General features: G+C 43.0%; 2 protein-coding genes across 4 annotated transcripts in view; both read right to left on the bottom strand.

The window, feature by feature from the left end:
• Positions 1-6,275, bottom strand: part of dtx1 (deltex 1, E3 ubiquitin ligase) — a 47,318-nt gene extending 41,043 nt beyond the window's left edge. Inside the window, exons 1-3 of one of the 2 annotated variants that reach the window (XM_005473118.4) lie at positions 5,965-6,275; positions 5,763-5,816; positions 4,651-5,267 (exon numbers count right to left, since the gene is read on the bottom strand). In XM_005473118.4, the coding sequence (XP_005473175.1) occupies positions 4,651-4,909 (259 nt within the window). In that variant the 5' untranslated portion in view covers positions 4,910-5,267; positions 5,763-5,816; positions 5,965-6,275. Of the gene's footprint in view, positions 1-4,650; positions 5,268-5,762 lie in introns of both variants that reach the window. The other variant, XM_019365933.2, reaches the window with a different exon arrangement.
• Positions 6,276-8,687: 2,412 nt separating this feature from the next.
• Positions 8,688-14,980, bottom strand: slc20a1a (solute carrier family 20 member 1a). Of its 2 annotated transcripts, none has more exons than XM_003445536.5 (11): positions 14,747-14,980; positions 13,333-13,983; positions 13,087-13,227; positions 12,868-12,953; positions 12,546-12,642; positions 11,330-11,449; positions 10,376-10,585; positions 9,809-10,289; positions 9,537-9,722; positions 9,381-9,465; positions 8,688-9,252 (listed from the first exon to the last, which is right to left on the bottom strand). In XM_003445536.5, exons 2-11 carry the CDS (start codon positions 13,679-13,681, stop codon positions 9,097-9,099), a joined length of 1,911 nt encoding a protein of 636 aa, XP_003445584.1. In that variant the 5' UTR covers positions 13,682-13,983; positions 14,747-14,980; the 3' UTR covers positions 8,688-9,096. The 2 variants fall into 2 exon arrangements, with proteins under 2 accessions (XP_003445584.1, XP_005473174.1); XM_005473117.3 differs by lacking the exon at positions 14,747-14,980 and adding an exon at positions 14,517-14,575.
• Between the last annotated feature and the right edge of the window lie 933 nt (positions 14,981-15,913).

Raw genomic sequence — 15,913 nt, 5'->3', positions numbered from 1 at the left:
AAACGGGGAACATAAAAACCCCTTTTCCTTTTCCTTTCATTCACATACATCAGTCTTTGTGTTTGTGGACCATAAATGGACCCCATATGTATTTGAACTTGCCCTCCCTGAAGTAATTTCTTCTTTTCCAGCGGTACATTGATAGCATTTGTTTTGCCAATTGTTTTCTTCTTGTAATTTGCAGACTGAGGTCTATTAGTGTCCTTTCATTCCTACTATATTTATATGTTTCTGAATATAAACCAAGAAGGCAAGACTTGGGATCCGGATAAACTGGTTTCATTTCCCATTACAGTCAGTACATCTTGAAAATTTTTTTATTTCCATAAAAATCCAGAATGCATCCAAACATAAAAACAGAATCTGCTCTTCCAGGTAGCTGCTGACTGACTACCCTGTACCAGACAAACTGAGATAGGGGAGTGGCTTCTCTTAAACATTTATGAACACCATAACAAATTTTTATCATATATTTAACCACTGGATTTTTGCTATGTATTCGTAGCATTGTGTCTGAATATAAGGATGTGGAAAAAGGTTCCGATCTTGAGTTTCTACCCAATCTGGGTGATCGCTTCCAGAGAAATCGATCATGGTGGACCTCAGCTGTGGAGCCCAAGAATACAAAATAACAACATAACATGTCTTACCTCATTTACTGAAGGGTAGATGTAACAAAGACAAATAGCCTAAACCTCCGTTATTGCGTATAAATGACACACTTTTTCATCCTCAGGAGAAAATCCACATTTTGTGGTAAAATGTTCATTTTTTAAAGTATTGATTCTGTCAGTTGTAAATAACATTAATGATATCTGTTGATTTATTTAGCAATTTCTTTCATAAGTGGCACACAGTTAGCATCAACAATATCCTCTAAGCTAGATACAATCAGAGCTCGAAACTTGCTAACGCTGGATTTTAACTTCATTTTGTTATCATTACATTTGCTGTTACATTACACTTATTTCTTGCTGTATAGCATGAAGCAAGTTCAGTTCACTTTCACTGTGTTAATGCTGCTGTATTTAACATCTGAACAAACATCCTGAAAAGTAAAGCTGACCAGACGTGCAGAAGTCCAGCCACGGTCATGGCGGCGCACTGTTAGCTAACCCTTAACACTCTTCCACGCCACACAAACGCCGGAATCCATATCGCTCATTCACAACAATCAGAGTCTAAATTCAACCGAACAATCTTCAATACAAATCACATCAATATTAGATTGACGATGTGAAGTGAAACATTTACATTGTCATTGTTCTTTGCGCTCAGCGGAGAACAACTGATTTAAGTGACTGCCTCTTTATGGTGTTGCAGAATTTGTGATGCATACTTAATAAGTGTGAATGTTTGCTGCTAAATGAGATTGAGAGTAGTCTAACTTCATTAAAAAATGTAAAAAACACTGTAGTATATTTTATGATTGTACATTTGCTTGGTGTCAACATTTGTCTCGTTAAAGGAGATATGCAGTAAAACCAAAACACTGACCAACAGCGATGACTTCAACAGAGCACAAATGATGAAGATGAGGGTTTCTGGGTTGTGTCGCCTACATATGATCTTGAAAAATAGAAAAAGTAAAAGTGCTTAAAATCCAAGCAGTAGCTGCAGTGTGAAATCCATCAGACAGGCCACAAGTGTTGGTATATGATGGAAATGCCAGATAAGCCTGTGTATTTTGCTGTGGGGGTGGCTGTAGTGAAAGGGGATCAGTCCACAGCAGTGTTTAGAGGTTTAAATGCCCCTCTGGGGAGGAAAACGGATCGATCCTTCTTGGCCGAGAGTCAATTCTCCCCCTGCCTTCAGCTGGATATCTATTCACACTATGCTTATATGAGCCTCTAAGGCTTCTCTTATACTATATCCATAAAGCAGTGCTAGTCGGGATTTCACCACAGATTGGTGTTTTTCACCAGTAACTCTGCTGTTTGCTTGCAACTGTACTGAGATGAAATCTGTGCCCTGTATGTTTTTGAGTGCCAATTAAATGCAGATGTTCTAAGGCTACTCCCTCCATAACCGGGCCCTGCCGCGTCGTTTGCGGTGGCTGTGTTTTCTTGTCATGGCTTTCTGATTAGAGGGAGTCATGGAGATAAAACATAGCTGCTGTCTCATTAGTTTGAGTAACTCGGCCTGGCTACCACCCACAGGAGATCCTCCCAAACCCATGGGGAGCGAAGGGCAGCCCTGCACAGCCTGCAGGGATGGGACCCAAACACCATAACAGGCAGAAGGCACCAATCACACAAGCAACAATTACTCACATGCAAAAACACAAGCATTTATTCAGAAACACACACAGTGGATATCAATCATACTTAACCTTCTTTACAACTCTTGGCAAAAAAGGAAACAGCCTCAGAGGGCAAGCTCACTGGCTCTGCGACAAAACGGGGTTTCCCCACAGGGACACTCCATAAGCCTGCAACAAAGCAAGTGGCTGAGGGTGACCTGCTGAGCTACAGCAAACATCCGATGTGAAACAAATGCATCACACTCAATGTTATAGCAAAACAAGCTCGCCGAGATCCCTCCACGCAAGCGGTGACATCGCAACAGCCTGGAAGCTAGGCCTCATGGGAGTTCAGATCGATGACGACGAAGGACAGAGGTGTGCCCGTGTGGAGGGACAGCAAAAGAGAGCACAGAGGAGGACAAAGAGGAGGAGCACCGAGCATCCAGACCTACTGTCCATCAGCCTCTGCCGTGACAGGTTTATCCCAGCCGAGGGGGAAGGTAACACGGCGAACAGCACAGTGAGGAGCGATAAACGTCAGGCCTAGCCCCCGTGTCGTGGTAATGGCTGACAAATGACTCAGTGGTTCATCTCACAGACACATGTGCAGCTCTGTGTTTTATCAGAGGGGGGAACGTCAACGAGAACGGCAGAAAACCAGGCAGGCAGCTGCTTGTACTACAACCCACCTGACAGCCATTCACAAATGGAGTTGTCCTCATAGTCAGCACAGTAGACCAGAGCATGTCGGAAAGGTAGAAAAATACTGACATACCAAGTTTTACTGACTATAAGATACATTAAGCTAATATTAATATTCTTTTAGATACCCCAATCTACTTGCTGGTTTTTAAGCACTTTTTTTTGTTACTATTTATTTTAAAAGGGGCAAGCAGACCACAGACCACTGTGACCACTGCCACATTTCTCTGCATTTATAGCCTGAAGTACACCCATCTGTTGAAAGACACTTACACAGTTATTACTTAATGCATTTGCAAATTGGTCTGACCTTTTAGGAATCTGAGCTCTGTTCAATTCTATCTGTATTCCTCACGGCGCTGCAGCTATTTATTAACGCTGATGAATCATGCACACTGATGACAAGCGACACGGTGCAGACCCGTGGACAGCGAAGTTACCTTCTGTACATCCTGCGAGTCTCCCTGCACCTCGTGATGCTCTCGTGTTACATAACACTTTCAAATACAGCAAGTCGAGCCTCTAACTTAAGAGAGTGGAAGCTCTCGTTGTCAGACTTTTTTTTTTAATGAGTTTCAGAGCATCCTAACAAAGCTGTCACAATAAATGGCTAATAGAGTTGTAATCAACCACAGCTGATTGTGAAGAATAATAATTCAGAAAGCTGCGATTTCTCCAAGGCTGCTCTTAACAGATGCCTACAACCCCCCCCCCCCCCCCCCTCCTCATCTTTGCTTCACACACACACACTGGAACAAGCAGGACGGGAATCCTCACAAAGAGAGAGTTTTGATCGTTGGTGGAGAATTACAAAAAAGCATCTGGGCTTACGTTAAAAGGTAGCAGTCATCTGAGAGAATTACTGCGAGCCAAACAAAGGCTGTGGCGGCTTGGGTTTTACTCTAAAGTGACACGTAGTTACAGGAAAGGGGGGGTGTTTCGGCATTTACTGTTAGCACGTTATGGCCAGAGGCGATCGATCCCTCAGTCGAGATAATGGTGGCCTCATGCTGTCTCACAGAGCTCGCATTAAATGCAAAATTGAGGACAAAGTTTTTGATTGCACGCGCCGTCGTTCAAACATGGGTATCGATTGTCTAATAAACTGTGAAACCAGATTGTTCCATTTTCTGTATGTAGGTGTGAAAAGTTGCAGAAACTGAAGTCATGTAGCAGCACGATAAGAAATGACTTAGATCCTAACAACATACTGTAACTCGCTGAATTACAAACTGTTTCACACATGAATAACAAGACAGAGTGAGGTTTACACTGAGCTGCATCTCATTTGTCTGATGGATGCACAACTGCTAAAGCATGGTGACCTTTGGCAAGGTCATGGCATCCCAACAGCTGCATGAAGGCATTTCTGGCTCAATATGTAACTGCTACACTTTAATCGGCTCTATGCTTCACGTTCATCTTGTGGCAGTGCCTCTTGGCTCTACCTGTGGCTCATATACACGAGCCTCAAAACAATCAGGGCTCTCATTTATTCCCTTGGAATGACTGTGGAGTTTGTGTACCAAGCGCATTAAAGCTGGTTTGGCCCAGATTGGATAATATGACATCATCTGCTATGAGGACATCCAAAAATACCTGATTAATTATCAGTAACGTATACAGTACATTGGGTCCATTGTTATGGTTAAATTTGTGTTATCTGTGCTTTCCTTGGCACCGGCATCTGTGCACACTCTTACCTGTGTCTTGTCGAAACTGGTGCATGGACTGCAGGTCGATGATGTAAGGAGAGAGCTGAGCATCCACCTGCCCTAGAACTACACTTCCCCGGGCATCCCCCTTCAGCACGTTTTCTATATGGTGGCAAACTGCTGCGGTGTAGGGCCTCCAGCGTCCATGTTCGTTCAGCCATTCCCAGACCACCACCCTGGCGAGGTTCTGAGGGGGGTACCCCAGCCCATTTACGGACACCAGCAACCCGGATCCCGGACGAGCCATCTCCTCTGTGGTGTCTGCGCCTCGGCTGCTGGCTACGTCCTGTGCTAGAGCACCACTGCGACCCTGTCAGTCAGCTGACAAAGAGGGGTTTTTTCATCATTGCCAAACGGAAAAAAGCTTGAATCAGCGATTAGCGTGGCAGCCCCCAGTTATCTCATGCTGCTTTCAAGCAAACAGCTCCGCTGGAGTCATCGTCTACAGGTACTTTCTGACTTCTCTGTCTTTGATCATCCAAAAAGCAGCCTCCGTCCTCCTGTGTCTTGTCGCGTTTGAAGTGGCAGATGTTGATGCTGATGATGCTGATGATGTGATTTGCAGCTTTAGCAATCTCAGTCCTCCACAGCCAACCACAGCAGATCTGCAGCAGGTAGACAGGAGATACTCTCTAAACAGAAGACAAGGTGCAGAGGCACACTGGCAAACACAAGCTGTGATTTATCCTCTGAGTAAGCAGTCAGGCATTGTTTAAGAGGACCTGACACAAATCTAACCTGCTCCGTGCTGTAGCACGATAACCGGCCTGTGCCTCTTGGCAATTCTTTTTGTTTACTTAAAATGTAGTGAGGAAATTTGTCTGGGGATTTTTGTTGTTGTTGTTTTGTTGGCAACAAAATAATTCTAATCAAGTGAGTGTTTCAGGAGCAGAGCACAAAAGGCCAGATGCTACTATAATTACAGCAGACAGAATATCACTCAGACATTTTTTTATTTTTTTGCATAAGAAGCTGTTCAGATGCAGTCAGTGCCATACACTGCCTCTGTTGATTCAATTCTCAGTCTGTCTTAAGCCTCATATTGAATTTTCATTTATGGCATAAAAAAACACGCTTGAATTAATAGCGGCGATACAGACCTGTAGGCTGCAGCTGTGGTGTCACACATCTGTCAGGTACAGGCTGCATTTTCACTGGATCCGGACGAAAATCAGATTATCAAAGGTGGAAGAGGAAGAAAGAAAAGAGAAAAAAAAAAGCCCGAGGTGAAGCGCACCTTTTCACATCTGTGATTTCTACGTTTCCTTATCGCTAAACACCCCAAATATTCCCCGAACCCACCTCCAGTAATCCGGTGTTTATTACAGAAAATCGACACGTCGCGGTATTCCCGTGAATCCGGCACGGTCTCCACCAGCTTGTTGGTCCGCTGTGTAAAGTCAACGCATGCCCCAGTTGCACGGTTTTTCAGTGCAGAGCGAAGCCGCCGCTGCGCTGCTGTGCGCGCTCCTTTCCCCGTGACGCCAAGCAGACAAACATCCACGCAGTACACGCACGATCCCCGCCTAACCCCAAATAATCATCACAACAACAATAAATGTCCAGGCACACCTGTATGAAGCGCCCATATATATATTTAAAGAAAAATCAGTCAAAGTGTCAATAAAAAGGAAAAAAGATTTATACAACTTCCGGTCCCCAATTTCAAAATAAAACCCCTGCTTGAAACAAGATTACAGTGAAGAGAGGGAAGCAGACCAGGTAATGTGGAAACAACAAAGCAATATATTGAGACGCTATCGTAAAATTGCTTATTAGTTTTTAAATTTATTTATATTTCATAAAACATACAGATCCAGCAATAGCATCTGGCAATAGCAGGTCATACAAGACTGCACAGGAAAGTCCCATGAACCTTTGTTTCAGGGTCAGCCAGTAAAGATTCGACACGAATCTACTAATAATTCAGAACAAGCTAGCGGCTCAGTCATACAACAAGAATTGATTTAAAAATGAATAACAAATCGGTGGCTGTCTGGTGATTGCATTTAATTTTTCGCAGTCTGTGATGGATTGCAACTTGTGCAACTCATGACTAAATGATTGCCCAGAGTTTAAGGGTGTTGCACACTCATGACCACTTTGGATCTCAAGACAATCTTTCTGCAAATATTCGCAGTCTGACTGGTTTTGACTGCAAACACTCTCAGAGATCGATGAAGGTTTGTAAATAATAATTTATAAATGCAGACAGATGTTGTCATCGATCTCAATGAGTCTTTGCACGACTCAACTCACCTCCAGTTGTATTCTTCCTATAGAGCAGGAAGGCTGCTGCGCTCAAACGTAACAGTTAAATGTGAATTTGCTGTCTGTGTAGACAGCAAATTTCAACAATTTATCACAGTTATCAGAAACAGATTGCATGTCATTGACAACTTCACCTCTTTCAATCACACACTGACTCCGTCTCATGGCAACATCAATGGCAGACAAACATTTCTGGTAACAAAGTTTAAGCAAAATTTATGAAAAATCAGCAGAGTTATACTAAATTGATTTATTTAATTATATATTTCCATTTTTAATTGTGCATTTTTTTCAATACTTGGTGAAACTAGATAACAATGGTAGAAAAACAAACTAACCCAAAATGACTCATTTACATGCGCAATCTCTGAGCTTGTTACATAACAACAGAAATATAGACACAGATACACAAAAGCACTAGGCTATTTAAAAATGCAAGTAAGAGTCAAACCCATTGACTTGTTGAGAACAGAGAGGCTAGTTATTTAAATAAATAGCGTATAGAAAGTTCTATGGCTAATTAATATTAATCATGTTGTCCATGATATCGCCATTGAGCCGCTTCAAAGCTTGTTAAGTGGAGCAGCAGCAGCATCTGCTGCCAAACTACTATTACTGCAATGGGAAGATTAAACAAAGATGTCAGAACACTTCTCAAAATAAATAATATAAAGATAATAGTTCTGCCTTTCTGTCTTTTATAACAAATTGTAATTTGTTTTTAAAGAGGCCAGTCCGTGACCAGTAGTGTTCCTCTGTGTGTTTTTCTATCCAGTATGCTTTTACTACATTGGCAGTGTGTGTGGGATCTTTGGCATACTGAAAAATGAAGTTCCAGTCAGATGTTTTCTGGATGGTATTACAGTAGTGGATCGAAGTCTGAATTAAATCATTTCAATCAATTCTGACAAGATCTCCAACACCCCTGGCTGAAATGCAGCCCTAAGCAGATAACTACAGACACTCACTGTTGTACCTCTCTCTCTCTCTCGACCTCCTCTGAACATGTTGATGATGATTTGAACCAAAGATTTCAAATTTGGATTCCTCACTCCATGAGACCTATTGCCACTGATTTTCAGTTCTTGTGTAATTTGGCATACTTTAGCCTTTCCCTTCCTTAAGAGTGGCCTCTTGATAGCCACTCTTCCCCTTTTCATAGATTCAAAGGATAATGTAGTTCTCTGTCAGGATGCTAATAGCAAAAAGATACACATTAAATTCGGTTCTTTACCAAGTCGTCAGTTATGTGTAGACACAAAACTGGTTCATCTCATTAATTAGGTGCATTTTAATGTTTGAATGATTCATGGTTCTGTGTTAAGCGGCTTAAACAACCAAAAAAAGATTCTTCGGAAAAATTTCTGTTTCAGTCAAGACTTTTCAGGTACCAGACTTGAAAAAAAAATTACAAGAAAATCTGGCTTCTTGGAAGCGAAATACAAAGACAAGACCTTTGCACAGTACTGTGCATTTAATGGTTCTTCCTGTATGGAGGGGGAGTCGGTGTGTGTGTAAAAGCGGCTGCTGCAGCACTGCCACCTCGTGGATTTTGCAAAAATAGCACCCAAACATTGAGGAGAATCAGACGCACTACCGCTGACACTATTAGTGTCGATGGTTCACTATAACGTCCACCTTAGTGAAAACTCTAATGTTCATTTTTTAATGAACAGTTTTCCGATCAAATTCATGATGATGTTTTGTTGCTTTTACTAATCCATCCCTCCCACATTAACACTCAGAAAAGCATCTTTCTGTAAAAGAAAATCTTTAATGGTGAGTAAAATACATCGAAATATCATCAAATCAAGCAACTCCATATTTTACTGTATCCAAATATCCAAACATACAACTGCTGCTCGTTCTTTTTCAGTCAAAAGGGAATCATCTGATGAAAACATTGCTTCTATACAAATATACAAAAGGATATACAAGATCACAGTCTTTCGGATAACTGAAGAATGTTATTAGAGTCTACATAATTCAAGGACGTGACCATGGGAGATAAAATAATTGCCTTGACTCAATGATATAATATAAATCATTAGCAAACGGAGAACAAACAGGACATTTTTATTGGCGTAGGATTTATCAGAGTCAAACAACTTGTTGGCTGCAGTCCATCAACTCAAGTAGGAGTGTTGCTGGACAGTGCTGGCCTCAGAGAACAACATAGATGAAGAGAGCCATGATGGCAGCGCTGATCAGCCCAGAGATCGGAACAGTAACAAACCAGGCTATGAAGATATTCCTGAACAAACGCCAGTCGACTGACTTCCGGGAACGTAACCATCCCACGGCCACCACGGATCCCACCTGTGTGCACATAATTTAAGAGCTCATCGGGTCATGCGCCACTGTGTACGTTACTTGTGCAGAAAACTTAGCTTATTTCTAACGTATGCGTCTATTTGTAGTAAAGACAGTCCCTTTAGTTTCATTACCTTGCAGTGGGTTGTGCTGACAGGAAGGCCAATATTGGATGCCACCACAACTGTGATTGCTGAGGCCAGCTCGATGCTGAATCCACTAGAAGAGAAGGAAGAGTCAGTATGCTTCGACTTTAACACAAATAAGGATTTTATTTGTCGGCCGCATACCTCGAGGGTGTAATAGGGGTGAGATCTTTGCCCATGGTCTGGATCACCCTCCGACCCCACACCCAGAGTCCAATGCAGATGCCGGCTCCACCGTAAAGAAGCAGCCAGATAGGTGTCGGTGCACTTGACAAGACGGAGCCACTCTCATACAGAAGCCAGAGAGCCACCAGTGGGCCAATAGCATTGCTAATGCGAAAAAAAAAGTTTCTGTAAGCCATCTGAATAAACCAACGTACATGAATTCTTCAGAAAAAACAAACATCCTTGCCTACCTGACATCATTCCCTCCATGAGCAAAAGAGCCAAAGCAGGCAGTGAGTATCTGCAGGAACTGGAAAAGCGAGGAAACGGCAGGCTGGTCGACTTCCAGCTCATCCTCTTCCAGGTCCGTGCCAGCGAGGTCCGTGCCAGCTTCTTGGGCCACATTCTCGTCCAGAGCTGCACTCCTGTTGGACACTGCTGAGCTGTAGCTGCTGTAACTGTCCACTCTCGGTCTCCTCTGCAGCCCACCGTCCCCGTCTTTGTACCTGACATCTCCTTGAATTCCGTAAATAGCCATGGTGTAGGAGGTGTAGCTGTTGTTCCTCCGGATGGGCCGCTCTTCTGTGTCGCTGTCACCAATGCATTCGCCAACCTTGGCCATGTGGAGCTTGTGCAGCAGGTCCTTGTAAAGGCCAGAGTCTTTGTGGATTGTGTGGGACCGACCACTGTGAGGATCAGTGATCACCATGGGGCCTACGGTCCCATTCAGACCTATGAAAATAAACAGTTAAATGTAATTCAGCTGTTGGAGTTTCTTCTGGTTATACTCTATTTAGAGTGCAGATTCAAGTCATTACCATTGGCGATGTCCAGGTCTTTGGTTTCTGCATCTATGCTGTCTAAATCCGTCTCCTCTGAGCCTCCCAGTTTAAAAGCCACCTTCTGACTGTCTGCTGGAGGGCTCTGTGGTCGGGGTGCATGGGATACTGGGGACTGCTGCGGTTGCACGGGTTTGCTGGAGTCCCTCTCCATGAGCGGAGCTGCACAGGGAGCAGCAGCTGTTTGTGCTGGATGAAAGAAGCACTCAGATTTTTAATGCAAGAGAAAGCGGTGATCCCAGTGCAGAAGTAAAACCAGTGCATCAGTCTTTACATCGTGTTAATGTTGCAGCTTGTAATTGAAGGACTAACTTCATGTTTGTAAAATTTGATTTATAGCTCATTTATGGTATCTATTATTTTCCATTTTTATGTTTAATGTTTTATTTTAAACACAATGTTGGAGTCACATTCCTGACTTTTGTTTTGTTCTGATGATCTTGACAATATTCTATTCTATTCTATTCTCTGTCTAATTTTATGTCAGAGGTATCTGAAGTTAAGTTGACCAATCAGCAGGTTGGATCCACAGCTCATACAGTCACATGTGTCAAAGTATCTTTGGGCAAGATACTGAACCCAGAGTGAGTGTGTGTGAATATTGGATAAAAATGCTTAGGTGTAGATAAAAGCACTGTTTGAGTGTGTGTGCGTGTGAGTGTATGAGACTTGTGGTAGAAATCACACTGAGTGCTCAAATTGAGTAGAAAGGCACTATTTAAGCACCAGTCTGTCCACACACTACTGGGGATCAATAACGTCTTAACTTAATAGTTCATTTTAATTCAGACTGAATTTACTGATGTTGTGCCAAAGACTTTAAATATTCCCCACCACAATGTAGCAGTGTAGAATTTTAATAGATAAGTCGCATTTTTTTATCAGCATATTTACAAAAGTATAGCCTGAAAGTCTAAAGTCAGATTTACTCACCTTGGATTTTCTTCTTGAGGCGGGGACAGACGACAAACCAAACGAACAAGGCTGTGACGGCAGCGCAGCCCAGAGAAATGCACAGCGTACCCCACCACGGCACTCTGTCAAACCCCAGCACTGTGCACAAAAGACAGGGCACGAGAGAGAACACGGTCTCAGATAAGGTGAAACAGACACGTAACGCACAACTTTGATTTTCTGTTAGAAAGATGGCCACGTCTTAAAAGCGCAACCCTCACGCTTTCGCATAAACCAAAAGGTCAAGATCACATTTTGTAGGTTGCGGTCACGTGACGGTCACGTTTGCTAAGAAATTATGCAAAATTATTCAACGGCCTCTTCCAGCACTTCAGCTCGTTCTTACACAGAAGAGTATCAGCGAGAGTGCATGCTCCTTCAATCAGATAGTGTGAAAGAGACCGGCCTTGCAGCCCAGAGATAAACAAACAAACTGCTGTTAAAGAAACTTAATTTCACTTTCCTGCTAATGATGGCAGTGCATAGATAAACAGGTGGAAAGAATTTAGTGAGGCAACATTTAATAACTTAGCTTACCTGTTTTTCCTCACAGACAACAGCGGCTTAACAACAATTAAAAGGTCGCACGATTAAAGCCACAGCTGCATGGGTGTGTCCTGTCTCCAGCATGCACGTGAAGCCAAACTTGCTTCGAACTCTACTGACCGGACAGACGGCTAAGACGTCTAATATACTATACTGTATTACGCTGCAATTTTGCATAGCAGGAGCTACGATGTGTTAATTTCCATGACCCACACACAGACACACACGCACACAGGCCTGCAGCCTTCAGTGAAGGGCCCAGGCCAGCTGACTCCTTGATTAGTTCAAGCCTGCAAACAGAACAAAAAGGAATGGAAATTTTCCATTTATTAGCGGAATCTGTTGTAGAGCCACTTTGATTATTTTTCCTGTTGTGTTTGCTCGCTTTAACTTTTGATCTTTGCAGTTTTTTTATATACAACATTCCACATCTTCAAGAAAACGCTTCTTTGAGAGCGACTGGTTTTTCCTTTCTTTCTTTTTTTTAATGAAACTGCTTCCTCTTTATTTGTCACCTACTTTGAGTCCCAACTCTCCCGTGTGACACTTCTCCACCTCATCCCGGGATTTCAACCGCTGTGGCAGTAGTGTGGCGTGTTAAGCAACAATCAAACAAAAAACCAGTGCAGTCTGAGGACGCGATACTCACATGGTGCTCCTGTAAACATGATAGAGAATAGGTTGATGCCCATCGTGATGGCGTAGAAGATAGGAAGGGCTCGCAGGCCGTTGGGTACAGGATTAGTCTGTGAAAAATACAGACTGTCTCTGTTATATGTTTAAAGTAGCAACATGTACTCAAAAATGATCAGAAACAAGCTGTTCTCTGTTCAGCTGTTGGTGCCTCTACGTTTATATTTTAACTCTTTGAGAGACCTGACTGCTCAGCTGAAACCCTCCAAACTACAGAAGGTATGAGTGCTCGTTATTTTAATGGACCTGATTAAGTATTCCCAGTGAATAAGCTTTACCTTATTCAGAATGAATTTGCGGACAAAATAGAAGAGAATTGCTGACATGATGCCTGACAGCACGGGGGACAGGAACCAGGAGGCCACTGTGGACAAGCAGAGCATATTTTCAATGCATTAGGAATAAATTTGCTTTTAATTCGACTTGCATTTCAGATTTAACGGATATTTCTATCTATCGAGCGTGGGGTAGGGGTAAAAACAACAACACGTATTCACCAATGCGCAGAAGTTCCATCCATTTCACCCCTTGGTGACCTCTGGCTACCATGGAAAACCCAATTGTTGCTCCAACAATACAGTGGGTTCCAGAAATGGGGAGCTTCAGGAACGACGCTGCCAGCTGCCACACAGCAGAGCCTGGAGAACAAAGGCACAATCGCGATCGCTGAAAACACACCAGGCCGAACATCTTCAGCACACACGTGCTCCGATCGTTCAAGTCATCACTGTCTGTGCACTCACCACACATAGCACTTATCGATCCCGCCATCAAGACGTGTTCCGAGCCATTGTACATCCGGACGTCAATGATCCCCTTCCGGATGGTCTCGCTTACTTTGGCCCCCAGCAGGACCGAGCCCACGGTCTCAAAGATGGTGGCCAAGATGCAAGCCTGCCGCAAAGTGACCACACCAGAGCCCACCGCTGTACCGAATGAGTTGGCCACATCATTGGCCCCCACAGAGAAAGCCAGGATGAAGGCAATAATGAAGCCTAGCACCAGCAGCCACAGGTAGCCCGACATGTCAGACTGAGAGGCCAGAGCCACGGTGGTGGCAGCAGCCAGGGTCGCTAATGTAGTTGTATCCATCGCTTCTCACAATATAACTAAGTTTTTGTCACAATCACTCTTATTCCAAGCCACTTTTTTTTCTCTTTCCCCCCTGCGGTTTAACAGTAACTTATGAGGTAATATGTTTTTATAAATAAATTACTACCACAATAAAAAATAGAAGAGCCCTTTAGTTCAGATCTAAAAGTTCCAAAGGGAAGGAGATTTAAATTAATTGCTAGCTAGGTATGCAGGGTTTCTCTGTAGGCTTCATTGTGAAATGAGAAGGTATACAGATGGGGGAGAAATCCATTGTGACGGGCAGCCTCTGATGATGCACACTGCAATAAAACAAAAACAGACACAGAAATGCGCAAGTTAGTGGCGGAAACTCCTCATTTTCAATCCTTGGAAAGGCTAAGATGAGTTACATATTAACAAGCCCAAACTCCAGTACGTGACACAACCAAACAGTACACACCACTTTGCCTGGTATCCATGATTTACTGGCTAATGGTAGAAAAAAGGAAGTGTTTCTTGTTATCAGCAGTATATTAACACTTCATACACTTCACACTAAAGTTGGACATGACACTACCGCTACTACATGACATTTCCACACAGTGTTTTGTTGGAGCAATTCATTAAATCATGATTAGGATGAAAGCAGCAGGTAAGTATGGCAAAAATGGAAAATGCACAGCTGTGCAGTTTTACTGAGCATTCAGTGTTAATCAGCATTTTCATAGAGAGGAAATGGCGCTGCAGTAAAACAAGCAGCTGATTTAGTTTTCTTTAAGCTTTGGCGAGTAAAGTGTGTTTAATAGGCGGTTAAGAGAGTAAATCCACGCGTGTGGCACTGTGGGGGACTTACATAATTACAGCAGCCTTTCAAATCCCACTTGCACAAACAAATCCCACCTAAAACTTCAGAAAGAGGTTTGAGAGACTGGGAGTAACTGGGCTGGTTTGTTAGTACTCACTCAGGCCTATAGAAAATAGCGGGATGTTAATCTGCCTTGCTGCTCTTACGTAATTCAAAAGGAGTGAGAGGGGGGGAAAGACGGGGAGCATGAGTAGAGATTAAAGGTAGGTGTCACTTACATGTGTAAGCAAAGGTGTCCGCTGTGTTGTCCCCTGCGCTCGCTGGGCTTCTCTGTCAGGTGATCGGCCTTCCTTGGCAGGTGTTATGCAAAGTGAGAGGATGTCAGAGGAGGTGCCAGTCCAGCGGCCTGCAGTGTTTGAGGCTCCCTTTGGAGGTTGGTTTATATATTGCGCCTCAAGTGAGAACCCGCCTTTCCAGAGCAGTCATGGGACACTCGCTGCTGCACTCGGGCTAATGTTTATCGAGCTTGTTGATGGGGGGAAAAAAGTAATTATAGTTATCTGCTGATTATATTGCTTAACTTTATCCCCCAAATTATATTTATCCAAGCGCCGAGGAAAGACAAATGTCTGTTGTGTTGCCGAAATAGCCCATCTTTCAGTCTAATTCAAAAAGAAAAGTAAGTGAAATATTTCTGGTGACAGTTTGTTTATGGTGGTTAAGCTTCTACTGTTTGGATGTAAACAGTGCGGTGTTCCCCGATTATTACTCATTTTCTAAGAACGGGGACATTAAAACTTTAAAATGACTGGGTAGGATATTACAAACGGGACTTTGGTGCCACCTGCTGGTCGAATTTAGCAAGTTACACCCACCAAGGTTAAAGAGGCCTCTGGAAACTTTGTTCTGAACTGTGTAGTTTACTTCCAAATCTCTGGTAACGTCTCTCTTTAAAAAATAGAAACAAAAAAGTAGTAAACTCGCTGTAGGAAAGTGTAGACTCTATAGCTCACTAAGCTATAGTGTAGCTAATGTGAAGCAGGAGCCACAAACAGTGCTGATCATCAATCGGTTACTCATCCATGAAGAGTTCATTTACTGAGAAACTCCAGGAGAGTGTCAGGCTGTCAGCAGAACACAGTCTTTTTCCGAAATGGTACAGTACCTCCAAATCTGCTGATCAGTTCCTCTTCATCACTTATTTATTCAGTGCTGGTGGGATTTAATTTGTGACATGTTCACACAAGTGCCGGGCTTTGTGGAATATTTTGACCTTCCCAACGGATGCAGGAAGTTCAAATTACCTAAAAAGGACTGTCAGGAAATGGAGGGATGGTGGAAAACTAAGCATATATATGTGCAAGGAAAGACATTCCTAATAATAATTATATACAGTTATGGTCAGAAGTTTACTTCCACTCACAATGGGCACGAATTTCATGGAA

Source organism: Oreochromis niloticus, linkage group LG12, assembly GCF_001858045.2.
Source record: "Oreochromis niloticus isolate F11D_XX linkage group LG12, O_niloticus_UMD_NMBU, whole genome shotgun sequence".
NCBI lineage: Eukaryota > Metazoa > Chordata > Actinopteri > Cichliformes > Cichlidae > Oreochromis > Oreochromis niloticus.
The sequence above is the reverse complement of the archived record's forward strand: the minus strand, read 5'-3'. Positions and strand labels throughout refer to the sequence as shown.